Source organism: Pseudophryne corroboree, chromosome 1 (genome assembly GCF_028390025.1).
Source record: "Pseudophryne corroboree isolate aPseCor3 chromosome 1, aPseCor3.hap2, whole genome shotgun sequence".
Lineage (NCBI taxonomy): Eukaryota > Metazoa > Chordata > Amphibia > Anura > Myobatrachidae > Pseudophryne > Pseudophryne corroboree.
In genome coordinates this window covers 7074622-7101857 of record NC_086444.1, presented here as the reverse complement: position 1 = coordinate 7101857, position 27236 = coordinate 7074622, and the positions used below count along the sequence as shown (strand labels likewise).

The 27236-nt window shown below is 49.2% G+C and overlaps 1 protein-coding gene across 1 annotated transcript in view; it reads right to left on the bottom strand.

The window, feature by feature from the left end:
• Window positions 1-13088: 13088 nt before the first annotated feature.
• Window positions 13089-27236, bottom strand: part of LOC135053517 (C-type lectin domain family 4 member F-like) — a 235034-nt gene continuing 220886 nt past the window's right edge. The window contains exon 9 of the mRNA XM_063957486.1: window positions 13089-14691. Coding sequence (XP_063813556.1) covers window positions 14490-14691 — 202 coding nt within the window. The 3' untranslated portion in view covers window positions 13089-14489. The remainder of the gene's footprint in view (window positions 14692-27236) is intronic.

The window sequence follows — 27236 nt, the reverse complement described above, 5'->3', positions numbered from 1 at the left end:
ATATATTAAACTCACTGGTGGTGATTATTAAACTGGTGGTCAGGTCACTGGTCAGTGGTCACACTATCAGCAACTTGCAAGTAGGACTCCTAAGCAGACAATCACAATATATATTATACTGGTGGTCAGTGTGGTCACAATGGCAGTGTGGCACTCTGGCAGCAAAAGTGTGCACTGTACGTTATATGTACTCCTGAGTCCTGCTCTCAGACTCTAACTGCTCCCCACTGTCAGTGTCTCCCCCACAAGTCAGATATACATTATACAGTCACACTATCTATCACTTCAGCAAGTAACTACTAGTACTCCTCCTAATGCTCCCCAAAATTACTACTGTGTCTCTCTCTACTGTCTCACTCTCTTCTCTATAAACGGAGAGGACGCCAGCCACGTCCTCTCCCTATGAATCTCAATGCACGTGTGAAAATGGCGGCGACGCGCGGCTCCATATATAGAATCCGAGTCTTGCGATAGAATCCGAGCCTCGCGAGAATCCGACAGCGGGATGATGACGTTCGGGCGCGCTCGGGTTAACCGAGCAAGGCGGGAAGATCCGAGTCGCTCGGCCCCGTGTGAAAAAAACTGAAGTTCGGGCGGGTTCGGATTCCGAGGAACCGAACCCGCTCATCCCTAGTCCTAATACTTCTCTCCCTGTGAGGAATGTCTCCCCCTGTACCGTGGTGATACCCCTGATATATGTGACAGTCTCTATCATGTCCTCATGTCCTATTACTTCTCTCCCTGTGAGGAATGTCTCCCCCTGTACCGTGGTGATACCCCTGATATATGTGACAGTCTCTATCATGTCCTCATGTCCTATTACTTCTCTCCCTGTGAGGAATGTCTCCCCCTGTACCGTGGTGATACCCCTGATATATGTGACAGTCTCTCTCATGTCCTCGTGTCCTAATACTTCTCTCCCTGTGAGGAATGTCTCCTCCTGTACCGTGGTGATACCCCTGATATATGTGACAGTCTCTATCATGTCCTCATGTCCTATTACTTCTCTCCCTGTGAGGAATGTCTCCCCCTGTACCGTGGTGATACCCCTGATATATGTGACAGTCTCTCTCATGTCCTCGTGGTCTATTACTTCTCTCCCTGTGAGGAATGTCTCCTCCTGTACCGTGGTGATACCCCTGATATATGTGACAGTCTCTATCATGTCCTCGTGGTCTATTACTTCTCTCCCTGTGAGGAATGTCTCCTCCTGTACCGTGGTGATACCCCTGATATATGTGACAGTCTCTATCATGTCCTCGTGTCCTAATACTTCTCTCCCTGTGAGGAATGTCTCCCCCTGTACCGTGGTGATACCCCTGATATATGTGACAGTCTCTATCATGTCCTCGTGTCTTATTACTTCTCTCCCTGTGAGGAATGTCTCCTCCTGTACCGTGGTGATACCCCTGATATATGTGACAGTCTCTCTCATGTCCTCGTGGTCTATTACTTCTCTCCCTGTGAGGAATGTCTCCTCCTGTACCGTGGTGATACCCCTGATATATGTGACAGTCTCTATCATGTCCTCGTGTCCTATTACTTCTCTCCCTGTGAGGAATGTCTCCCCCTGTACCGTGGTGATACCCCTGATATATGTGACAGTCTCTATCATGTCCTCGTGTCCTATTACTTCTCTCCCTGTGAGGAATGTCTCCTCCTGTACCGTGGTGATACCCCTGATATATGTGACAGTCTCTCTCATGTCCTCGTGTCCTATTACTTCTCTCCCTGTGAGGAATGTCTCCCCCTGTACCGTGGTGATACCTCTGATATATGTGACAGTCTCTATCATGTCCTCGTGGTCTATTACTTCTCTCCCTGTGAGTAATGTCTCCCCCTGTACCGTGGTGATACCCCTGATATATGTGACAGTCTCTATCATGTCCTCGTGTCCTATTACTTATCTCCCTGTGAGGAATGTCTCCTCCTGTACCGTGGTGATACCCCTGATATATGTGACAGTCTCTATCATGTCCTCGTGTCCTAATACTTTTCTCCCTGTGAGGAATGTCTCCTCCTGTACCGTGGTGATACCCCTGATATATGTGACAGTCTCTATCATGTCCTCGTGTCCTATTACTTCTCGCCCTGTGAGTAATGTCTCCCCCTGTACCATGGTGATACCCCTGATATAGGTGACAGTCTCTCTCATGTCCTCGTGTCCTATTACTTCTCTCCCTGTGAGGAATGTCTCCTCCTGTACCGTGGTGATACCCCTGATATATGTGACTGTCTCTCTCATGTCCTCGTGGTCTAATACTTCTCGCCCTGTGAGTAATGTCTCCCCCTGTACCGTGGTGATACCCCTGATATAGGTGACAGTCTCTCTCATGTCCTCGTGTCCTATTACTTCTCTCCTTGTGAGGAATGTCTCCCCCTGTACCGTGGTGATACCCCTGATATATGTGACAGTCTCTATCATGTCCTCGTGTCCTATTACTTCTCTCCCTGTGTGTAATGTCTCCTCCTGTACCGTGGTGATACCCCTGATATATGTGACAGTCTCTATCATGTCCTCGTGTCCTAATACTTCTCTCCCTGTGAGGAATGTCTCCTCCTGTACCGTGGTGATACCCCTGATATATGTGACAGTCTCTATCATGTCCTCGTGTCCTATTACTTCTCTCCCTGTGAGGAATGTCTCCTCCTGTACCGTGGTGATACCCCTGATATATGTGACAGTCTCTATCATGTCCTCGTGTCCTATTACTTCTCTCCCTGTGTGTAATGTCTCCTCCTGTACCGTGGTGATACCCCTGATATATGTGACAGTCTCTATCATGTCCTCGTGTCCTATTACTTCTCTCCCTGTGTGTAATGTCTCCTCCTGTACCGTGGTGATACCTCTGATATATGTGACAGTCTCTATCATGTCCTCGTGTCCTATTACTTCTCTCCCTGTGAGGAATGTCTCCTCCTGTACCGTGGTGATACCCCTGATATATGTGACAGTCTCTATCATGTCCTCGTGTCCTATTACTTCTCTCCCTGTGTGTAATGTCTCCTCCTGTACCGTGGTGATACCCCTGATATATGTGACAGTCTCTATCATGTCCTCGTGGTCTATTACTTCTCTCACTGTGAGGAATGTCTCCCCCCTGTACCGTGGTGATACCCCTGATATAGGTGACAGTCTCTATCATGTCCTCGTGTCCTATTACTTCTCTCCCTGTGAGGAATGTCTCCTCCTGTACCGTGGTGATACCCCTGATATATGTGACAGTCTCTCTCATGTCCTCATGTCCTATTACTTCTCTCCCTGTGAGGAATGTCTCCTCCTGTACCGTGGTGATACCCCTGATATATGTGACAGTCTCTATCATGTCCTCGTGGTCTATTACTTCTCTCCCTGTGAGGAATGTCTCCCCCCTGTACCGTGGTGATACCCCTGATATATGTGACAGTCTCTATCATGTCCTCGTGGTCTAATACTTCTCTCCCTGTGAGGAATGTCTCCCCCTGTACCGTGGTGATACCCCTGATATATGTGACAGTCTCTATCATGTCCTCGTGTCCTATTACTTCTCTCCCTGTGAGGAATGTCTCCTCCTGTACCGTGGTGATACCCCTGATATATGTGACAGTCTCACTCATGTCCTCGTGTCCTAATACTTCTCTCCCTGTGAGGAATGTCTCCCCTGTACCGTGGTGATACCCCTGATATATGTGACAGTCTCTATCATGTCCTTGTGGTCTAATACTTCTATTCCTGTGAGGAATGTCTCCCCCTGTACCGTGATGATACCCCTGATATATGTGACAGTCTCTCTCATGTCCTCGTGGTCTATTACTTCTCTCCCTGTGAGGAATGTCTCCTCCTGTACCGTGGTGATACCCCTGATATATGTGACAGTCTCTCTCATGTCCTCGTGTCCTATTACTTCTCTCCCTGTGAGGAATGTCTCCCCCTGTACCGTGGTGATACCCCTGATATATGTGACAGTGTCTATCATGTCCTCGTGTCCTATTACTTCTCTCCCTGTGAGGAATGTCTCCTCCTGTACCGTGGTGATACCCCTGATATATGTGACAGTCTCTATCATGTCCTCGTGTTCTAATACTTCTCTCCCTGTGAGGAATGTCTCCCCCTGTACCGTGGTGATATCCCTGATATATGTGACAGTCTCTCTCATGTCCTCGTGTCCTATTACTTCTCTCCCTGTGAGGAATGTCTCCTCCTGTACCGTGGTGATACCCCTGATATATGTGACAGTCTCTATCATGTCCTCGTGTCCTAATACTTCTCTCCCTGTGAGGAATGTCTCCTCCTGTACCGTGGTGATACCCCTGATATATGTGACAGTCTCTATCATGTCCTCGTGTCCTATTACTTCTCTCCCTGTGAGGAATGTCTCCTCCTGTATAGTGGTGATACCCCTGTTATATGTGACAGTCTCTATCATGTCCTCGTGTCCTTATACTTCTCTCCCTGTGAGGAATGTCTCCTCCTGTACCGTGGTGATACCCCTGATATATGTGACAGTCTCTCTCATGTCCTCGTGTTCTAATACTTCTCTCCCTGTGAGGAATGTCTCCTCCTGTATAGTGGTGATACCCCTGATATATGTGACAGTCTCTCTCATGTCCTCGTGTCCTATTACTTCTCTCCCTGTGAGGAATGTCTCCTCCTGTACCGTGGTGATACCCCTGATATATGTGACAGTCTCTATCATGTCCTCGTGTCCTATTACTTCTCTCCCTGTGAGGAATGTCTCCTCCTGTACCGTGGTGATACCCCTGATATATGTGACAGTCTCTATCATGTCCTCGTGTCCTATTACTTCTCTCCCTGTGAGGAATGTCTCCTCCTGTACCGTGGTGATACCCCTGATATATGTGACAGTCTCTATCATGTCCTCGTGTCCTATTACTTCTCTCCCTGTGAGGAATGTCTCCCCCTGTACCGTGGTGATACCCCTGATATATGTAACAGTCTCTATCATGTCCTCGTGTCCTATTACTTCTCTCCCTGTGAGGATTGTCTCCTCCTGTACCGTGGTGATACCCCTGATATATGTGACAGTCTCTATCATGTCCTCGTGTCCTAATACTTCTCTCCCTGTGAGGAATGTCTCCTCCTGTACCGTGGTGATACCCCTGATATATGTGACAGTCTCTATCATGTCCTCGTGTCCTAATACTTCTCTCCCTGTGAGGAATGTCTCCCCCTGTACCGTGGTGATACCCCTGTTATATGTGACTGTCTCTCTCATGTCCTCGTGGTCTAATACGTCTCGCCCTGTGAGTAATGTCTCCCCCTGTACCGTGGTGATACCACTGATATATGTGACAGTCTCTATCATGTCCTCATGTCCTACTACTTCTCTCCCTGTGAGGAATGTCTCCTCCTGTACCGTGGTGATACCCCTGATATATGTGACAGTCTCTATCATGTCCTCGTGTCCTATTACTTCTCTCCCTGTGAGGAATGTCCCCCCTGTACCGTGGTGATACCCCTGATATATGTGACAGTCTCTATCATGTCCTCGTGTCCTATTACTTCTCTCCCTGTGAGGAATGTCTCCCCCTGTACCGTGGTGATACCCCTGATATATGTGACAGTCTCTATCATGTCCTCGTGTCCTATTACTTCTCTCCCTGTGAGGAATGTCTCCCCCTGTACCGTGGTGATACCCCTGATATATGTGACAGTCTCTATCATGTCCTCGTGTCCTATTACTTCTCTCCCTGTGTGTAATGTCTCCTCCTGTACCGTGGTGATACCCCTGATATATGTGACAGTCTCTATCATGTCCTCGTGTCCTAATACTTCTCTCCCTGTGAGGAATGTCTCCTCCTGTACCGTGGTGATACCCCTGATATATGTGACAGTCTCTATCATGTCCTCGTGTCCTATTACTTCTCTCCCTGTGTGTAATGTCTCCTCCTGTACCGTGGTGATACCCCTGATATATGTGACAGTCTCTCTCATGTCCTCGTGTCCTATTACTTCTCTCCCTGTGTGTAATGTCTCCTCCTGTACCGTGGTGATACCTCTGATATATGTGACAGTCTCTCTCATGTCCTCGTGTCCTATTACTTCTCTCCCTGTGAGGAATGTCTCCTCCTGTACCGTGGTGATACCCCTGATATATGTGACAGTCTCTATCATGTCCTCATGTCCTATTACTTCTTTCTCTGTGAGGAATGTCTCCCCCTGTACCGTGGTGATACCCCTGATATATGTGACAGTCTCTATCATGTCCTCGTGTCCTATTACTTCTCTTCCTGTGAGGAATGTCTCCTCCTGTACCGTGGTGATACCCCTGATATATGTGACAGTCTCTCTCATGTTCCCCCTTTCCCTTCTCTGGTCCACACTATACATAGTGAGATTTGATAGTCTTTCTGGGTAAGTTGTGTGATGTCGGCCATGCAACATTTTAGTTGCCCTTCTTTGTACAGTCTATAATGTATTAATATCCTTCTGAAGATATGGCCTCCAGAACTGAATACAGTATTCTAGATGTGGCTGCACCAATGACCTATACAGCGGCATTATTACTTATTTCTTTCTGCTGCTGATTCCTCTCCATACATAAAACATTAAGGATCACAGGAATATACAGAGAACAGATATAGACAGAATTACAACCCACAAATGCATACGTAAGTGCATATGTGGGAGGTGGTGTTGGCTTCAGTGTATAGTTTTCCCAGACAGCTGCCTCATTTGAACACATTGGGCAGTCAGTGCTCATTGGTAATGAGCATCGGTAATGACGTCTTTATGTCACCCCCTCTTCATCCCCATAGGGGAGATTTATTAAAATTCTAATTATGTCGTTTTTCTATTTCCCACCTGAAGAATCCTTATGTTACATTTCATCTTCCTAACATATCGGGAGGTGAGAGAACGAGTGAGGGGGGAGTGAGTGAGTGAGTGAGGGAGTGAATGAGTGAGTGAGTGAGTGAGTGAGTGAGTGAGGGGGAGTGAGTGTGGGAGTGAGTGAGTGAGGGAGTGAGTGAGGGAGTGAGTGAGGGATTTCACATTTACATATATAGATAAGGTTATGTGTTTGTATGCAAATTTCTTCCACAGCTCTCAAGGAGTAGCTGCCAAATCTTACACAGTTATTTAGTATTGAACAATTACGCTATTATACCGCATAGCGACAAAGCAACAAATATTGAAAACATAATTTTTTGGTTGTAAACAATTGTTTGACTGATGGAAGAAAAACTCGCAACAACACAACATAGCGCCAATGCGGCAACGCAACAAATCTCACAACAATTGCAATTAGGAAAATACATTTTTATTCCTAGAATACCACTAATAACATCTGAGATTTAAACGCTTGCAATTTCCAGTAAGAATAAGTTTTACATGTCGATCAATAAATCCCAGGGACACACGTAACGTTGTTGGGACGTCTTCTCTCATGGTCATCTGTGTGTAGGATGGTCCGGAGTAGGAACAGATACACATCTTCCTGTACACGCGCCTTCAGAAAACATGCAATATTCTATATAAAGAACTTCTGTAAATTCTACTTTTATTTTAAACGTATTTATAAATGAGTATAAGAATAATGTGTAATCTAAGTGTCAGTATTAGTACAAATATTGGCGCTAAGCTTTATTACACTTATAAGAAAAGTATAAAAAAATAAGAATTTACTTACCGATAATTCTATTTCTCGGAGTCCGTAGTGGATGCTGGAGTTCCTGAAAGGACCATGGGGAATAGCGGCTCCGCAGGAGACAGGGCACAAAAAGTAAAGCTTTTCCAGATCAGGTGGTGTGCACTGGCTCCTCCCCCCATGACCCTCCTCCAGACTCCAGTTAGGTACTGTGCCCGGACGAGCGTACACAATAAGGGAGGATTTTGAATCCCGGGTAAGACTCATACCAGCCACACCAATCACACCGTACAACTTGTGATCTAAACCCAGTTAACAGTATGATAACAAAAGGAGCCTCTGAAAGACGGCTTCCTACAACAATAACCCGATTTTTGTAACAATAACTATGTACAAGTATTGCAGAATAATCCGCACTTGGGATGGGCGCCCAGCATCCACTACGGACTCCGAGAAATAGAATTATCGGTAAGTAAATTCTTATTTTCTCTATCGTCCTAGTGGATGCTGGGGTTCCTGAAAGGACCATGGGGATTATACCAAAGCTCCCAAACGGGCGGGAGAGTGCGGATGACTCTGCAGCACCGAATGAGAGAACTCCAGGTCCTCTTTTGCCAGGGTATCAAATTTGTAAAATTTTACAAACGTGTTCTCCCCCGACCACGTAGCTGCTCGGCAGAGTTGTAATGCCGAGACCCCTCGGGCAGCCGCCCAAGATGAGCCCACCTTCCTTGTGGAATGGGCATTTACATATTTTTTGCTGTGGCAAGCCTGCCACAGAATGTGCAAGCTGAATTGTACTACAAATCCAACGAGCAATAGTCTGCTTAGAAGCAGGAGCACCCAGCTTGTTGGGTGCATACAGGATAAACAGCGAGTCAGATTTCCTGACTCCAGCCGACCTGGAAACTATATTTTCAGGGTCCTGACAACATCCAGCAACTTGGAGTCCTCCAAGTCCCTAGTAGCCGCAGGCACCACAATAAGCTGGTTCAGGTGAAACGCTGACACCACCTTAGGGAGAAACTGGGGACGAATCCACAGCTTTGCTCTGTCCGAATGGACAATCAGATATGGCTTTGTGAGATAAAGCCGCCAATTCTGACACTCGCCTGGCCGAGGCCAGGACCAACAGCATGGTCACTTTCCATGTGAGATATATCAAATCCACAGATTTGAGTTGTTTAAAACAATGTGATTTTAGGAATCCCAAACTACGTTGAGATCGCCCAGTGCCACTGGAGACATCAAAAAGGGGTTGTATATGCAGTACTCCCTTAACAACTTCTGGACTTCAGGAACTGAAGCCAATTTCTTTCTGGAAGAAAATCGACCGGTCGAAATTTGAACCTTAATGGACCCCAATTTTAGACCCATATACACTCCTGCTTGCAGGAAATGTAGGAATTAACCTAGTTGAAATTCTTCCGTGGAGCCTTCCTGGCCTCACACCATGGAACATATTTTCACCTAAGCGGTGATAATGTTGTGCGGTCACCTCCTTCCTGGCTCTGACCAGGGTAGGGATGACCTCTTCCGGAATGCCTTTTTCCCTTAGGATCCGGCGTTCACCCGCCCTGGCGTCAACGCAGCTGCGGTAAGTCATGGAACAGACATGATTCTTGCTGAATCAAGATCCTTTCTAGTATCTCTTGAAGTTCCGGGTACCAAGTTCTTCTTGGCCCAAACCGGAACCCCGAGTATAGTTCTTACTCTTCTCCTTCCTATCATTCTCCATACACTGGGTATGAAAGGCAGAGGAGGGAACACATACACCGACTGGTACACCCACGGTGTTACCAGAGCGTCCCAGCTATTGCCTGAGGGTCTCTAGACCTGGCGCTTCATGTGGGACGCCATCATAACCACCTTTGGTCTTTCCCAACGGTTTACAAACATGTGGAAACTTCCAGATGAAGTTCCCACTTTTCCGGGTGGAATTCATTTATGCTGAGGAAATCTTCCTAGTTGTCCACTCCCGGAATGAACACTGCTGACAGTGTTATCACATGATCTTTCGCCCAGCGAAGAATCCTTGCTGTCATTGCCCTCCTGCTTCTTGTGCCGCCCCGTCTGTTTACGTGGGCGACTGCCATGATGATGTCCTACTGGATCAGCACCGGTTGACTTTGAAGCAGAGGTCTTCCTAGGCTCAGAGCATCGTAAATTGCCCTTAGCTCCAGTATATTCATGTGGAGAGAAATCTCCAGACTTGACCACACTTCCTTGGAAATTTCTTCCTTGTGTGACTGTTCCCCAGCCTCTCAGGCTGGCATCCGTGGTCACCAGAACACAGTCCTGAATGCTGAATGTGCTGCCCTCTAGAAGATGAGCACTCTGCAGCCCCCACAGAAGAGACACCCTTGTCCTTGGAGACAGGGTTATCCGCTGATGCATCTGAAGATGCGATCCGGACCATTCGTCCAGCAAATCCCCCTGAAAAGTTTTTGCGTGAGATCTGCCGAATGGAATCGCTTCGTAAGAAGCCACCATTTTTCCCAGGACTCCTGTGCATTGATGCACTGATACTTGGCCTGGATTTAGGAGGTTTCTGACTAGGTCGGATAACTCCCTGGCTTTCCCCTCCAGGAGAAATACCTCTTTCTGGACTATGCCAAGAATCATTCCTAGGAACAGCAGACGTATCATCGGAAAACAGCTGCGATTTTTGGAATATTTAGAATCCACTCGTGCTGTCGTAGAACTACTTTAGATAGTTCTTTTCCGACCTCCAACTGTTCTCTGGAAACTTGTCCCTTTCAGGATATCGTCCAAGTAAGGGATAATTTAGATGCCTTTCTTCTTTTAAGAATCATCTTTTCGGCCATTACCTTGGTAAAGGCCCGGGGTGCCGTGGATAATTCAACGGCAGCGTCTGAAACTGATATTGACAGTTCTGTATCACGAACCAGAGGTACCCTTGTTGAGAAGGGCAAATTTGGACATGGAGGTAATCCTTGATGTCCAGGGACACCATATAGTCCCCTTTTTTCCGGTTCTCTATCACTGCTCTGAGTGACTCCATCTTGATTTGAACCTTTTTATGTAAGTGTTCAAAGATTTCAGATTTAGACTATGTCTCACCAAGCCGTCTGGCTTCAGTACCACAATATAGTGTGGAGGACTAATACCCTTTTCCTTGTTGTAGGAAGGGTACTTTGATTATCACCTGCTGGAAATACAGCTTGTGAATTTTTTCCCAATACTGCCTCCTTGTCGGAGGGAGCCGTTGGTAAAGCAGGCTTCAGGAACCTGCGAGGAAAAAATGTCTCGACTCTCCAATCTGTACCCCTGGGATAATACTTGTATGATCTAGGGGTCAACTTGCGAGTGATCCCACTGCGCGCTGAGACTCTTGAGACTACCCCCCCACTGGTGGAGGGCTTCTTTTCCTGGGAAGGGGCTGCCTGCTGCAGTCTACTTCCCTTTCCTCTATGTCTGGGCAGATATGACTGGCCTTTTGCCCGCTTGCCCACATGGGAACGGAAGGATTGAGGCTGAAAAGACAGTGTCTTTTTCTGCTGAGATGTAACTTGGGGTAAAAAGGTTGGATTTCCCAGCTGTGGCCGTGGCCCCCAGGTCCGACGGACCGACCCCAAATAACTCCTTCCCTTTATACGGCAATACTTCCATGTGCCGTATGGGATCTGTATCACCTGACCACTGTCGTGTCCATGACATCTTCTGGGAGATATGGACAACGCACTTATCTTGATGCCAGAGTGCAAATATCCCTCTGTGCATCTCGCATACATATATATAGAATGCATCCTATTAAATGCTCTATATCAATAAAATATTTTTAGTCAGGGAATTCGACCAAGCCAACCCAGCACTGCATCTCCAGGCTGATGGCGATCGCTGGTCGCAGTATAACCACCGTCTGTGTGTATATACTTTTTAGGATATTTTTCCAGCTGCCTATCAGCTGGCTCCTTGAGGGCGGCCGTATTTGGAGACGGTAACGCCACTTGATCAGTGTGTGAGCGCCTTATCCACCCTAATGGGTGTTTCCCAACGCGCCCTAACTTCTGGCGGGAAAAGGTATAACGCCAATATTTGCTATCGGGGTAAACCCACGCATCATCACACACTTCATTTTATTTTATCTGATTCAGGAAAAACTACAGGTAGTTTTTTCACTTCCACATAATACCCTTTTCTGTGGTACTTGTAGTATCAGAAATATGTAACAGCTCCTTCATTGCCCTTAACGTGTGGCCCTAATGAGGAATACGTTTGTTTATTCACCGTCGACACTGGATTCAGTGTCCGTGTCTGTGTCTGTGTCGACCGACTGAGGTAAATGGGCGTTTTTTATAAAAAAAACCCTGACGGTGTTTCTGAGACGCCTGGACCGTTACTAATTGTTTGTCGGCCGTCTCATGTCGTCAACCGACCTTGCAGCGTGTTGACATTCTCACGTAATTCCCTAAATAAGCCATCCATTCCGGTGTCGACTCCCTAGAGAGTGACATCACCATTACAGGCAATTTCTCCGCCTCCTCCAGCATCGTCCTCATACATGTCGACACACACGTACCGACACACAGCACACACACCTGGAATGCTCTGACAGAGGACAGGACCCCACTAGCCCTTTGGAGAGACAGAGGGAGAGTTTGCCAGCACACACCAAAAAACGCTATAATTACATAGGGACAACCTTATATAAGTGTTTCTCCCTAATAGCATCTTTATATATATATATTTATATCGCCAATTTGTGCCCCCCCTCTCTGTTTAAACCCTGTTTCTGTAGTGCAGTGCAGGGGAGAGCCTGGGAGCCTTCTCTCCAGCCTTTCTGTGAGAGAAAAAATGGCGCTGTGTGCTGAGGAGATAGGCCCCGCCCCTTTTACGGCGGGCTCGTCTCCCGCTCTTTAGTGAAGTTTGGCAGGGGTTAAATATCTCCATATAGCCTCTGGGGGCTATATGTGAGGTATTTTTAGCCAGTATATAGGTTTACATTTGCCTCCCAGGGCGCCCCCCCCCAGCGCCCTGCACCCTCAGTGACAGCGTGTGAAGTGTGCTGAGAGGAAAATGGCGCACAGCTGCAGTGCTGTGCGCTACCTTTAGAAGACTGTCAGAGTCTTCAGCCGCCGATTCTGGACCTCTTCTAACTTCAGCATCTGCAAGGGGGCCGGCGGCGCGGCTCCGGTGACCATCCAGGCTGTACCTGTGATCGTCCCTCTGGAGCTAATGTCCAGTAGCCAAGAAGCCAATCCATCCTGCACGCAGGTGAGTTCACTTCTTCTCCCCTCAGTCCCTCGTTGCAGTGATCCTGTTGCCAGCAGGACTCACTGTAAAATAAAAAACCTAAGCTAAACTTTCTCTAAGCAGCTCTTTAGGAGAGCCACCTAGATTGCACCCTTCTCGGCCGGGCACAAAAATCTAACTGGAGTCTGGAGGAGGGTCATGGGGGGAGGAGCCAGTGCACACCACCTGATCTGGAAAAGCTTTACTTTTTGTGCCCTGTCTCCTGCGGAGCCGCTATTCCCCATGGTCCTTTCAGGAACCCCAGCATCCACTAGGACGATAGAGAAAATAGATTTAGTTAATTAATTAATCATAGTCGCAATAACATTTATTTAATTTTGCTGAAATAAACTTTTGTTTAGTTAAACTTTCATTTTATTTCTCTAATCAGAGCTTTTGTATATTTTGTAAATAGCATCTGGTCTATTTACCAAATAATTAGCTAATATATAAGAACTGCTACACATGACATATCTGCGCCGCGTCACGCCGGGTGACCCTGCTTTTTTTTTTTAAAAGCACCACAGCCAGTTTATCAAAAGTGACAGCACTTACTTGGTGTATCCATAACTTTTACAGGGAAAGAAAAATATTCTTCCCTTAAGTCCTGTGACAGTCACTATACAGGGGATGCACTATGCTCTAAATGCAACCAATCCTCCGAAAATACACATTATGGAGGGTTCATTGCATTGCCCATATGCATCAAACTCTGGGTGGAGTTGCCTAACAGAAGCCTATTACTTTCCTCTAGGTGACCCTACAGGACTTCCCAGTGTCCCCCGCAGCTCACACATGCACTGGGAAGCACTGTATGCCCTAGCACCCTAGGTGACTGTCTGGGTTTGTCTAGTGGTGGCACTAGCCCTGCTCATACAAAGCTGTCAACCTCAATGCCCATTGGAAGGTCAGTGGTTCAGGCAGCCTCACACTCTGCAGTAATACCCCATGGGGCTTCTAAGTGTCTCCCTATGCAGCTGGAAAGACTTATATAGGAATTCATAGATATAAGCACAAATGGGTCTTCAGTTAGCAAGAACCAGACCCACAGATTAGTAGCGTGGGGAAGGTCAAGGGGTCAGCACAGAGGATCACAGCTGAGGCTCCTCACAGAAGATCAGAGCCGGAGCCCCACCGAGAATCAGAGCTGAAGCCCTTCATAGTGGAGCAGAGCTGGAGCCCAACAGAGGATCAGAGCTGAGGACCTTCATAGTGAAGCAGAGCTAGAGCCCAACAGAGGATCAGAGCTGAGGACCATCATAGTGAAGCAGAGCTAGAGCCCCACAGAGGATCAGAGCTGAGAACCTTCATAGTGGAGCAGACCTGGAGCCCTACAGAGGATCAGAACTGAGGCCCTCTATAGTGAAGCAGGGCTGGAGCCCAACAGAGGATCAGAGCTGAGGCCCTCCATAGTGGAGCAGGGCTGGAGCCCAACAGAGGATCAGAGCTGAAGCCCTTCATAGTGAAGCAGAGCTGGAGCCCCACAGAGGATCAGAGCTGAGGTCCTTCATAGTGGAGCAGAGCTAGAGCCCCACAGAGGATCAGAGCTGAGGTCCTTCATAGTGGAGCAGAGCTAGAGCCCCACAGAGGATCAGAGCTGAGGTCCTTCATAGTGAAGCAGAGCTGGACCTCTACAAAGTCTTCCTACAGTTCATCTTCTCCTGGATGTTTCTCTCCAAAAAACCCAATTTTTTCCCCAAAACAGCGCAGAGTGTCCATACTGAAGTTACATGTCTCAGTTTTCTTCTGGCATATCCAGGGCAGTTGAGCATCACACCGTTGGGTCGTTAGCTGGGGAGATGCTGTAACACAGGGAGGACTATTGTAGTTCTCAAGTAAATCTGACCTGTGAAAAGAAAGAAACGTTACAGTAGATGACACTAAGGGGCTGATTCATAGGTGGACATTATCTGAACGCAGCGCTGATGTTGGGGCAGTTATTTGTTACTACACATGTGCAAACCTTGCTGGAAATCCCCACAGCACATTCTGGAATCCCCTACGGTACATGCGCTCCCCTGACTGTATGCACAAGGGTGTTATTATGTACAGGGTCACTGGTTCCACGAAGGGGGTGGACAAGCGTTGGGCGTTCCTGGGCGGTGACTGGGAGATGGGCAGAGTGAATGTGGAGGGTCAGTGGAAGTGGGCTGCATTCTCAGACGCACAGTCACAGGGGGGAGATGAACATAGGCTGGTGCAAGTGATGATTGACGGTGTGCTGATGATTGGCTGTATTGAACCATTGGTGGTGATACTGCACACGTGGGCACGCAAACTGAGCGTCTCGGGGGTTACGTCCTCCAGCGCACGCTAGTGCACAAGAGGCAGGGTTACACCAGCACTTGCATATTATTACACCAGTGACTCCGATGCCTGTCTCTGAATCAGGCTGTAATTGTATTTATATATGTATACATGTGCACTGCAGGTGGGGCAGATATAACACGTGCAGAGAGAGTTAGATTTGGGTGGAGTGTAACATGTGCAGAGAGAGTTAGATTTGGGTGGGGTGTGACAGATGTAACATGTGCACTGCAGGTGGGGCAGATGTAACATGTGCAGAGAGAATTAGATTTGGGTGGGGTGTGTTCAAACTGAAATCTAAATTGCAGTGTAAAAATAAAACAGGGGGTATTTACCCTGCACAGAAACAATATAACCCAGCCAAATCTAACTCTCTCTGCACATGTTACATCTGCCCCCCCCTGCAGTGCACATGGTTTTGCCCAGCTGCTAACTTTTTTGGTTTGCTAACATCTCTGAGTAACCCCCATAGTGCAATACACAACGGTGGTCATTCCGAGTTCTTCGCTCGGTATTTTTTATCACATCGCAGCGATTTTCCGCTTAATGCGCATGTGCAATGTCCGCACTGCGACTGCGCCAAGTAAATTTGCTATGCAGTTAGGAATTTTACTCACGGCTTTTTCATCGGTCTGGTGATCGGAATGTGATTGACAGGAAGTGGGTGTTTCTGGGCGGAAACTGGCCGTTTTATGGGCGTGTGGGAAAAAACGCTACCGTTTCTGGGAAAAACGCAGGAGTGGCCGGAGAAACGGAGGTGTGTCTGGGCGAACGCTGGGAGTGTTTGTGACGTCAAACCAGGAACGACAAACACTGAACTGATCGCAGATGCTGAGTAAGTCTGAAGCTACTCAGAAACTGCTAAGAGAGGTCTAATCGCAATATTGCGAATACGTCGTTCGCAATTTTAAGAAGCTAAGATTCACTCCCAGTAGGCGGCGGCTTAGCGTGTGCAAAGCTGCTAAAAGCAGCTTGCGAACGAACAACTCGGAATGAGGGCCAGCATATAGATCTGAAGATCTTGCAGAAGGTCTAGAAGTGGCCACATCCAGGAGCACGCTGTCACTAGCGATAGGGAAGACCTAATGACATGACAAACGACCCGCGAGACCGCGCATCATTATCGCTCATAGACACTGAACGATCTGCACTATTATGAACGATTTCTCATTCGGTTCCACCGGAAACATCCAAATCGCTCATAATATCGTCTAGTATATGAGCTCCTTAAGACTTTGAGGGCTGGGGTACTACTGACAGGGGGAGAGGGTCCGGGAAAGGGGGTCTAGACAAGATGCAGTATTACGCCAGTTTGCGTAGTGTACATTGCGTGATTTCTGCGCCCCTGATTCATCTGTAGAGGGGGAATAAGACACATTAGGTGTCATCTGCTAGTGCTCAGGGTCACATACGGATGATAATGATTTTGATGACAGTCACCAGCAATGGCGAGCTCCTTGTGAATAACCCACTGATGCCGAGGTGCTTTCTTGGTTGCTTGGATAAATATTATGCTTCATGTTTTATCTATTCTGTGGTTGTTATTATTATTATTATTATTATTATTCACATTAGAAGTTTTAGAAACTCTGTTGAAGCCAAACAGCAAATCCTTTGTTATCAAGTGTAAGTGTACGGCATAAACCGGGCACATACAGTATACTGCCAGTGTAGAGCTGTACACCAGGGACGTGTGGTGAGGTAACTGGCTGAAGGGTCACTGGATAGTACTACAGCCAGATTTCTACACAATATATGAGCCAAAGGGTACAGGTGCAGTAGTATATACATGTGGGCATTATACAGGTACAGCAGTAGAGTATATACTTGTGGGCAGTATACACAGGTGCAGCAGTAGATACATGTGGGCATTATACACAGGTGCAGCGGTATATACATGTAGGCATCATTATACACAGGTGCAGTGGTATATACATGTGGGCATTATACACAGGTGCAGCAGTATATACATGTTAACATTATACACAGGTGCAGCAGTATATATACATGTGTACATTATACACAGGTGCAGCGGTATATACATGTGTACATTATACACAGGTGCAGCAGTATATACATGTGGACATTATACACAGGTGCAGCAGTATATACATGTGGACATTATACACAGGTGCAGCGGTATATGCATGTAGGCATTATACACAGGTGCAGCAGTATATACATGTGGGCATTATACACAGGTGCAGCGGTATATACATCTGGGTATTATACACAGGTGAAGCGGTATATACATGTGGGTATTATACACAAGTGCAGCGGTATATACATGTGGACATTATACACAGGTGCAGCGGTATATGCATGTAGGCATTATACACAGGTGCAGCAGTATATACATGTGGGCATTATACACAGGTGCAGCGGTACATACATGTGGGCATTATACACAAGTGCAGCAGAATATACACGTGGGCATTATACACAGGTGCAGCGGTATATACATGTGGGCATTATACGCAGGTGCAGCAGCAGTATATACATGTGGGCATTATACACAGGTGCAGAGGTATATACATGTGGACATTATAGACAGGTGCAGCAGTATATACATGTGGGCATTATACACAGGTGCAGAGGTATATACATGTGGACATTATAGACAGGTGCAGCAGTATATACATGTGGGCATTATACACAGGTGCAGAGGTATATACATGTGGACATTATAGACAGGTGCAGCAGTATATACATGTGGGCATTATACACAGGTGCTGCGGTGCGGCTGGCACTTTTCGTGTTTTGGTTTTGGTTTTGGATCTGGATGATTTTTGAAAAAACCATAAAAACAGCTAAACTCACATCATTTGGGGGTAATTTTGATCCTGCGGTATTATTAACCTCAATAACATTAATTTCCACTCATTTCCAGTCTATTCTGAACACCTCACACCTCACAATATTGTTGCACCGAGGTATCTGTATGACTAAGCCAAGCGACACAAACAATAAACCTCACACGTCAGATGCATCCACGCGCCACTCAAGCACACTTATCAAGACACAACAACTGTAGTTGGCGTGAAAGGGGTCAGCTTTTATTTTCTGAGAGGAAGGCCTATTAAATACTAACACTAAAATGCAGACTTCCCTCTCTAACTAAGGTGGCGGGGAGAAGAACGGTTAAACATAATAAACGTAACATGGGTGATCAATGTTATAATACAGAAAAAACAAGCAATAAAAAACATATGTGCCTTCTGCCCCAGATGTTCCAGGATCGGCCTCCTGCCTCCATCTCGAACATTGAAAATCAAAAATCCAAGGACAGGGGTCGACCTTCTACCACTACCCCTGCCCACCAACAGTTGTAGGGACGGAGGTACACTCCGCCCCTACGGGGTAAAAAATTGGGCCACCGGCCCCCGCCATCCACATATGTTTATACCAATTATACGGACCCCACTTGGTAAAGTGATGCCCGTAAACTAATTCAAAAGACTATGAAATTTACCTAAAAGTACACCCAAACTTCTAACCTTGAACTCATAATTAAAATTAAGTAACCGTTCAGAAACCGGCCAACTGCCAGGTTACCAACCTGCCACCGCCACCGAACGAAAAACCCCAAAAGACAGAAAAACTAACTAAAGGGACCTAAAAAGCAGAACAAAACTAACTAAAGAGACCTAAAATCTAGAACACAAACTAACGCAACGAAACCCAAAAAGACTATCAAAAGAGAAAAATTACCTAAGGGGACCGAAGAACGTGAATAATGTCCTCCAAAAAGATCAGCATGCCAGCTGGCGACAAATGCACCCCGTCAGACCAGTACAGGGTCGGATCCCGGAAGGAGATAGCACCGTGGGGCACGACCAGCCCGCCATGCTGGAGGACAGCACGACTGACAACCGAATTGACCCACCTCTGAACTAGGTCAATCGCCCCGGGGTTAAAGGCTCCACGCCAAGACCGCCGAGGGACGATGTCTGACCAGAGGATCAGGCAAAACGGGCAGTCAGCCATAAGTTCCAACAGCTGACGGCTGATCTCGAGGTGAATGTCAAGCCCCGTGCGGCGCACCAGATCATTGCCACCCAGATGCAAGACCAGAAACAGTGGATACCCAAATCGACCAACTGCCGCCCGAAGGTTAATAAATTAAATAAAAGATAAAATTTTTAAATGGGCAACCTAACTACGTCCCTAACGGGGATTGGAGGGGGGGGGGGGGGGTTGGGCCACCCAATTTGACTTGAGGCAAAAACAAAACTTCGTTAGCCGGCAAAAGCCGTAGGTAAAACCAACGATAAAACAAAAATTCCTCAAGGCCCCCGCAATCGCAAAGTGCAACTGCGATGAGCGGCTAGTCCTCAAATGGTTGCACTGGGAGGAAAAGGCCTGATATAGCGTCTGACTGCGCCAGACCTCCACCTACCCAGTGCCCGGACTTCGACTTTGGACCAACCCGCCGCAGCGGCTGCTGAAGCAGCGCCAATGCGGAAAGAGTGAGTCCCATAGTCGGCCGAAGAGAGACCCATGTACAAAAGACAATGTCCCAAAACCGACCGGAGTTGATATCTGGTCAACGGGGAACCGTCACTATGGATGAGCCACCCGGGGGGCGTTGGAGGCCGAAGGGACGAATAAGCCTGGGCCGCGGCAACTGGACAAATGCCCCGCGCATGAGCCCGACCTATTCGAACCCACTGCCCCCTGTCGACTACATCAGTCTTGGAGCGCTGAATCCTGCACCACAAACCGTCCGGTCGTATGACGACGTGGGCTGCCAGCATGGGCGAGGCAGAAGTCCGAGAGACAGACACCAGCTCACCCACCCTGAATGCACCATGGAAGGCCATCGTAAAGGCCGCCATGAAGAGGCGAACTTCGTATCCCGAGGAGCAAATACTCCTAAGGGATCCCAAAATCCGCCTCAGCAAAGCACCCGTGATCGGCAGGCGAGTATCCAGGAGGGGCGGGATCGCCCGAGCCCAACCTTTCAACACCCGCCAGAGGAAAAAGGACTTTGTAAAATCCGCTTCCCCCCGAAGCTGCAGAAAGTATGATATACCCGCCAGAATCCTGCTAACAGACGCCCGCGAAATCCCATCGGAGTACAACATCCAGATGTATTCTAAGAGTAAATCATGAGAGGTCTTACCACGCTGGCCTCTCTCCAGGAGGAAGCGACTCCACCGCTCCCAGGCGGCCCGATAGGCCGTAAAAGTGGCAGGGGCCAAAGACCTGTGGGCTAACTCCTCCAATCCGGGTGGATGACCTGCCAGACATAAGCAGGACAGGATTCCCCTTGGATTAGCGCTGCAGGAGCAAAGCGCCTAAACCGCTGCCAATCGCCGTGAGACAGGTCATCCGCAAGTTTGTTACGCACGCCAGGGACATGCTTGGCTCGCAACGTAATGTTGTTCACCAAACATAGCAAGACTATCTGCGCAAGGACCCGCAGGACCGGCAGCAAGGACGTGGATTTTTGGTGGTTTATGGCAAAAATCATGCCCAAATTGTCGCACCAGAAGATAACATGTTTGTTACGCATGGCATCCCACCACAATTCCAGAGTGACCAGAATGGGAAACATTTCCAGCAACAGCATGCTCGTCGTGAGGTCCTTGCTAAGCCAGGCCCGAGGCCAAGGATACGCGCACCAACGGCCTGCGAAATAAGCTCCGAACCCGTAAGCGCCAGAGGCGTCCGTGAAAAGCTCTAGAGATGGGCTAGACACGGCCGCCTCCTGCCAAATACAGATGCCGTTGACACGAACAAGAAAGTCGTTCCAAATACGCAAATCTCATCGGATTTCAAGGGACAACCTAAGAAAATGATGCGGGTGTCTAACCACCACGGTGGCCCGTTCCAATTTTCTACAGAAAACCCTGTCCATGGGGATCACCTTGCAAGCAAAGTTAAACAGGCCCAACAGGGATTGAGCCTGTTTGAGAGTGAGCTTGCCCGCAGCCAGCGCATATTGGATGCCGTCGTGTAAGCACATCACCTTGTCCGCAGGGAGCCGACACAGACCACCGACGGTATCGATCAGAATCCCTAGGTAAACCAAGGAGGTGGAGGGACCCTCCGTCTTTTCAGGTGCCACCGGAACCCCGAAGTGTGCGAAGAGGGTCAGAGCCCCCTGCAGCAAGAGGAGACAGTGATCTGAGTCTGATGGGCCGATAAAAAGAAAATCGTCCAGGTAGTGCGAAATTCCCCGTTCGCCCGTCGCCTGCTCGAGACACCAGTGGAGGAAAGAGCTGAATCTTTCGAAGTAGGCGCAAGAGATAGAACAGCCTATAGGGAGGCACCGATCGATGTAATATCCATCATCTATCTTAAAACCCATAAACCGAAAAGGCAGACGGGTGCAGCGGAAGGAGACGGAACGCTGACTGGATGTCCAATTTACACATCACTGCCCCAGGTCCAAAAGACCGGATGGTGTCTATAGCTGAATCAAAGGACAGGTAAACAACCCTACACTGCTCATGAAGGATGGCATCGTTAACCGATGACTCCAGAGGACAGGAAAGATGTTGGATAAGCCGAAATTTTCCCACAGCCTTTTTGGGCACTATGCCTACGGGGGACAAGACCAAATCTGGCAAGGGGGGTTCCCGGAAAGGGCCTATCATTCTTCCTAACGCCACTTCAGCCTCCACCTTCTGGCGGAGCACGTCCGGAATTTCCCTAGCCAATCGCAGGTTCGTACCCGCCCCGGGATCCATCCGTCCATGTATCGGCAAGGGGAAGCCCAACGCGAAACCCGAGTGTAAGAATTGGGCGTCCGCCGGCTGCGGGTACCGTCGCTGCCAGGGAATGAGTGCCCGAAGTCTAATTGGGGTGGGGGCTGTGGCCAACGCCAGAGGCAGCGGGAGCGCGACTCTGCCGGGTCTGCGGTCCGGAAGCCCCTCTGGTCGCTGGACTGGGATAGTCCTTAATCCCGTGGCCCCCGCTACATCTGATACAGGAGTGACGAAAACGACACCGGCCGCCTAAGTCACATTGGGCATTATTAAAAGCGAAGCATCTGCCATGCCCCGCGCGCCCTGAACCGCCGCGAAAGCCGGCCAAACGAGAGGCAGGTCGGTTTGCCCAACACTTTGCCGTGCCGACGTCCCTAGTGCCGGCCGAACCCTGGGTCAGTTCCGAGCACAATTCCACATCTTTCTTACTGAAGTTATAGATCTGCCGCCCGTGTTGTTTGCGCCGAAAATCCTCATCATAACGACGCCAGGCCGACCCTTTATACTTTGTACAGCACGTGTATGAGGAATTGATATCGCACAACATTCATGTGTTCGTCTGGGCGGGTCTCCAGGTAACAAGCAGCAAAGATCAACATACATCGCACCCAATTCCGGTAGGAGCGCAAAGCGTCCTCGCTGCCCTGCCCTTTTTTCTTAGCTGAAAGTAAGGCTTTACGATCGTCACTAGTAAGAGCAAAAATATTTACATATTTGCCCTTACGGATATGGTCCCGGACCCGGGGCCTGAGTCCACGTTGCACGGCCGCATTAGCGCAGTGTACGGTGTCCGATTCCACCGAGACTTGGGAGGCGGACGAGGTTGAATACCGACGCTCGCGCCGTCTGCGACGCTTAACCCTGTGCAAGCCACCGTCGGAGGAGGACAGACCCTCCGAGGACGTGGAAGCAAGGGAAGAGTCGGTGTCCCGAAGCCTACGGCTGCGCCTGCTGCACTTGCTGGAAACCCTACGCGCACTGCTGCCTACGCTAGATGAGCTGGAGTGAGTACCCGCTCCCAAGCCGCTATGGGGTGTAACCGCGCTCCCCCTGGACCAGTCGGGGTCCGATGAAGACTCACCTGCACGAGAGGGAACACCGTCCGTCCCAACGGCCACCGGACGACTCGAGGATGCACCGACAGACTCCATTCTGACAACGACTTCCGTGGCTGGGGAGACAAAAGAGACATTGTTCCCCAGCTCCCCCACCGGACCCACAGCCGCCGGGAGCGAGGCAGGCGGGGGAACCGTCGCGCCAGGGGACAGAAGCGGAGTAAGAGATTGCGCAATGCTATCCGCCAAAGAAGCAGCGGGTCGCCCTAGTCCCCCGGGTACGGAGGATAACAAGGGTGCCACTGCCGACACAGTAGCGGCACAAATGGTGGACAGAGCGGTGGCGTCCACCAAGGGTGCAGCCGCAGTGGAAGGCATAGGAAGATCAGAGCCGCCACGCGAGTCGTGCGCCCCACGGGAGGTTCATAAACCTCCCATTGGGAGCAAGGACCAGGACAAACCCTCACTGTCAGGAATCACGGTACAGCCATCCCGCTACGAGGAACCTTGCGCAAACCGCCAGCGCCGCGACCTCCTCCTATCCCGAGCATTGCCCTCAGGATGAGAAACCGGAGAGTCATCACTACTGGAAGGAGGCAGCGTGACGTCGGAATGAAAGCCGTCTGCAGCGACGTCGGCAGGCGACGACAGGACGCTGGGATGGGAAGAACGGTCGCCCTCCGCCGGCGCACGCCACCCCCTGATAGGGTGAGTGACCCCGGGAGGAGCCGCACGGCCACGGACGGCGGCAGCAGCGCCATTCGCCATCCGAGTCAGTCCGGGAGGGGTAGGCGCTACGCGGCCATCCACGGCAGGAGAGGCCAGGAGGGCCGCCCCGCCGTGGGCGGACGCAGAACGCCCTCTTCTAACTTGCCCTGCCCTATCTGCAACTGGCAACGGGGGATGTGCAGCAGCAGAGCGGGGGCGATGCCCCGCTCTTTCAGGGGAGGGCGCAGGCCGGACCTGACCGGCCGAAGGGGAGAGCCGGCCAGATGGGTCAGGCCTCATCTGGGCTCCCCACCTGGCAGGATGAAAAGCAGCATGCGTTTGCTGCCTAGACGTGTCTGGCAGCCGCGCGACCCCCCACCCACCCAGTAACTTCAGTAGTGAAGGTATCTGGCTGGGTGATGTCCCCCCTGGTGGCAGCAAGCCGCGGATCAGCGGCCCCACGTAATCGGAGCGGCCGCGGGTATCGACTAGCGACGGGCTCAGGGACGGCAGAGCACCGTCCTTGGTAAGCCGCCGCGTGCGCCTCTATCCCCCTGTGCTCCGTTCCCCGCCGCGGCTAGCAGCGGTGACGGAGAGCACAATCGCGAAGGGAGCACGAGCGGGCAGCTGAGCCCGGCCGTGCGCACCCCGAACCTCTCTGGCAGCCACAGCAGGCACTCCCCGAGCTGGCTGGACATCAGAGGCGTCCAGGGGCCGGGCGGGGAGGCCAGCGGTGCGGCTGGGTTGGATTCTGGCGGCCATAGGGGAGGCACAGGGAAGAATAGGAAAGGGTAAAGAAAGCAAGGAGAAGTGAGGAATATAGAAAGGAAAAGAACAGAGGAGAGGGAATGAAAGAAGTGTAAAGGGAGTTGTAAGGAAGTATGAGAGAGTATAAGGATATATGCTATATAAATGAGTACAGTACTTGCAGCCTCACGAGAAGAGCTGGAAGAGAGGCAGGAAGTACCCGGTCAGCAGGTTATATGTATGACAGGCCAGCCCCTATCCATGATCCAGCCAATCAGCCCCCCCTACCTTCTCTCTACGTTCCTCCCACCACAAAATATTAACCCCTTCCAAGCCAAGGTGATGCATTGAGCGGCGCTGCGGAAGCCCAGACGGTGCGTTTATGCTGCTATGGTCACATTATGTTCCCTACGCAGTCTTTCCCACTGGAATTATACAGCAATATCACTGGAATTATATGGCAGTACCACTGGAAATATACGACAGTTTCACTGGAATTATTTAGCAGTACCACTGGACATATACGGAAGTGTCAGAAAGGATGGTACTTTAAAACAATAGTCCCCAAACAGCACATGATGCAAAGAAGAAAAAAAAGCAAGATGGAATTGTCCTTGGGCCCTCCCACCTACTCTTATGTTGTATAAACAGGACATGCACACTTTAACAAACCCATCATTTCAGCGACAGGGTCTGCCACACGACTGTGACTGAAATGACTGGTTTGTTTGGGCCCCCACCAAAAAAGAAGCAATTAATCTCTCCTTGCACAAACTGGCTCTACAGAGGCAAGATGTCCACCTCATCCTCATTGTTTGTTTTCTCACCCCTTTCACTGTGTACATCCTCCTCACAGAGTATTAATTCGTCCCCACTGGAATCCACCATCACAGGTCCCTGTGTACTTTCCGGAGACAATTGCTGGTCAAGGTCTTCCTGGAGGAATTTATAATTCATTTTGATGAACATCATCTTCTCCACATTTTCTGGAAGTAACCTCCTACGCTGATCGCTGACAAGGTTACCGGCTGCACTAAACACTCTTTCGGAGTACACACTGGAGGGAGGGCAACTTAGGTAGAATAAAGCCAGTTTGTGCAAGGACCTCCAAATTGCCTCTTTTTCCTGCCAGTATACATACGGACTGTCTGACGTGCCTACTTGGATGCTGTCACTCATATAATCCTCCACCATTCTTTCAATGGTGACAGAATCATATGCAGTGACAGTAAACGTCATTAATCGTTGGCAGGTCCTTCAGTCCGCACCAGATGTCAGTTATTGCACCTGACTACCCTGCATCGCCGCCAGCGGGTTTTCCTTGCAGCCCCAGTGGCGGGAAAATTGAAGGAGGAGCTGTTGACGGGTCACGTTCCACTTGAGATGACAATTTACTAACCAGCAGGTCTTTGCACCTCTGCACACTTGTGTCTGCCAGAAAGAGAGATACAAAGTAGGCTTTAAACCTTGGATCGAGCACGATGGACAAAATGTAGTGCTCTGATTTCAACAGATTGACCACCCTTGAATCCTGGTTAAGCGAATGAAGGGCTCAATCCACAAGTCCCACATACTTAGCGGAATCGCTCCATCTTAGCTGCTCCTTTAATCTCTTCAGCTGCTTCTGCAAAAGCCTGATGAGAATGACCTGACACAAGCTGGCAGTGTCTGAACTGACTTCATGTGTGGCAAGTTCAAAGGGTTGGAGAACCTTGCACAAGACGGAAATCATTCTCCACTGCGCTTGAGTCAGGGGCATTCCTCTTGCTTCAGTTGATGGCAGGGCAGGTTCAGGAGTGTTTGCTGGTGCTCCAGTCTTCGGCACGCAGTGGCAGAATGTTGAAAGTGGCCCGCAATTTTTTGGGCCACCGACAGCATCTCCACACGCCCCTGTCATTTTTCAAAAATTCTGCACCACCAAATTAATTGTATGTGGTAAACATGGGATGTGCTGGAATTTGCCCACTTGAAATGCACGCACAATATTGGTGGTGTTATCCGATATCACAAATCCCCAGGAGAGTCTAAGTGGGTTAAGCCATTGTGCAGTGATGTCCCTCAGTTTCCGTAAGAGGTTGTCAGCGGTGTGCTTCTTATGGAAAGCGGTGATACACAGCGTAGCCTGCCTAGAAATGAGTTTGGATTTGCGAGATGCTGCTACTGGTGCCACTGCTGTTGTTGTTACTGCTGGAGGCAATAAATCTACCCAGTGGGCTGTCACAGTCATAAAGTCCTTTGTCTGCCCTGCTCCACTTGTCCACATGTCTGTGGTTAAGTGGACACTGGATACAACCGCATTTTTTAGGACACTGGCGACACTTTTTCTGATGTCTCTGTACATTCTCGGTATCGCCTGCCTAGTAAAGTGGAATCTAGATGGGATTTGGTACCGGGGACACAATACCTCCATCAATTGTCTAAATCCCACTGCACTAATGGCTGATACCGGACGCACGTCTAACACCAACATAAGTGTCAAGGCCTCAGTTATCCGCTTTGCAACAGGATGACTGCTGTCATATTTCATCTTCCTTACAAAGGACTGTTGGACAGTCAATTGCTTACTGGAAGTAGTACATGTGGTCTCTGATTTCCCCTCTGGGATGACGATTGACTCCCAGCATTCTGATTTCCCCTCTGGGATGACGATTGACTCCCAGCAACAACAACAGCAGTGGCAGCAACAGCAGACGTACCACTCAAGGATCCAGTGACATGGCCTGCAGGACTACTGACGTTCCTGACTGAGGAGGAAGTTGACGTTGAGGGAGTTGGTGGTGTGGCTTGTAGGAGCTTGGGTACAAGAGGAAGAAGGGATTTAGGTGTCAGTGGACTGCTTACGCTCTTACCCAAAGTTT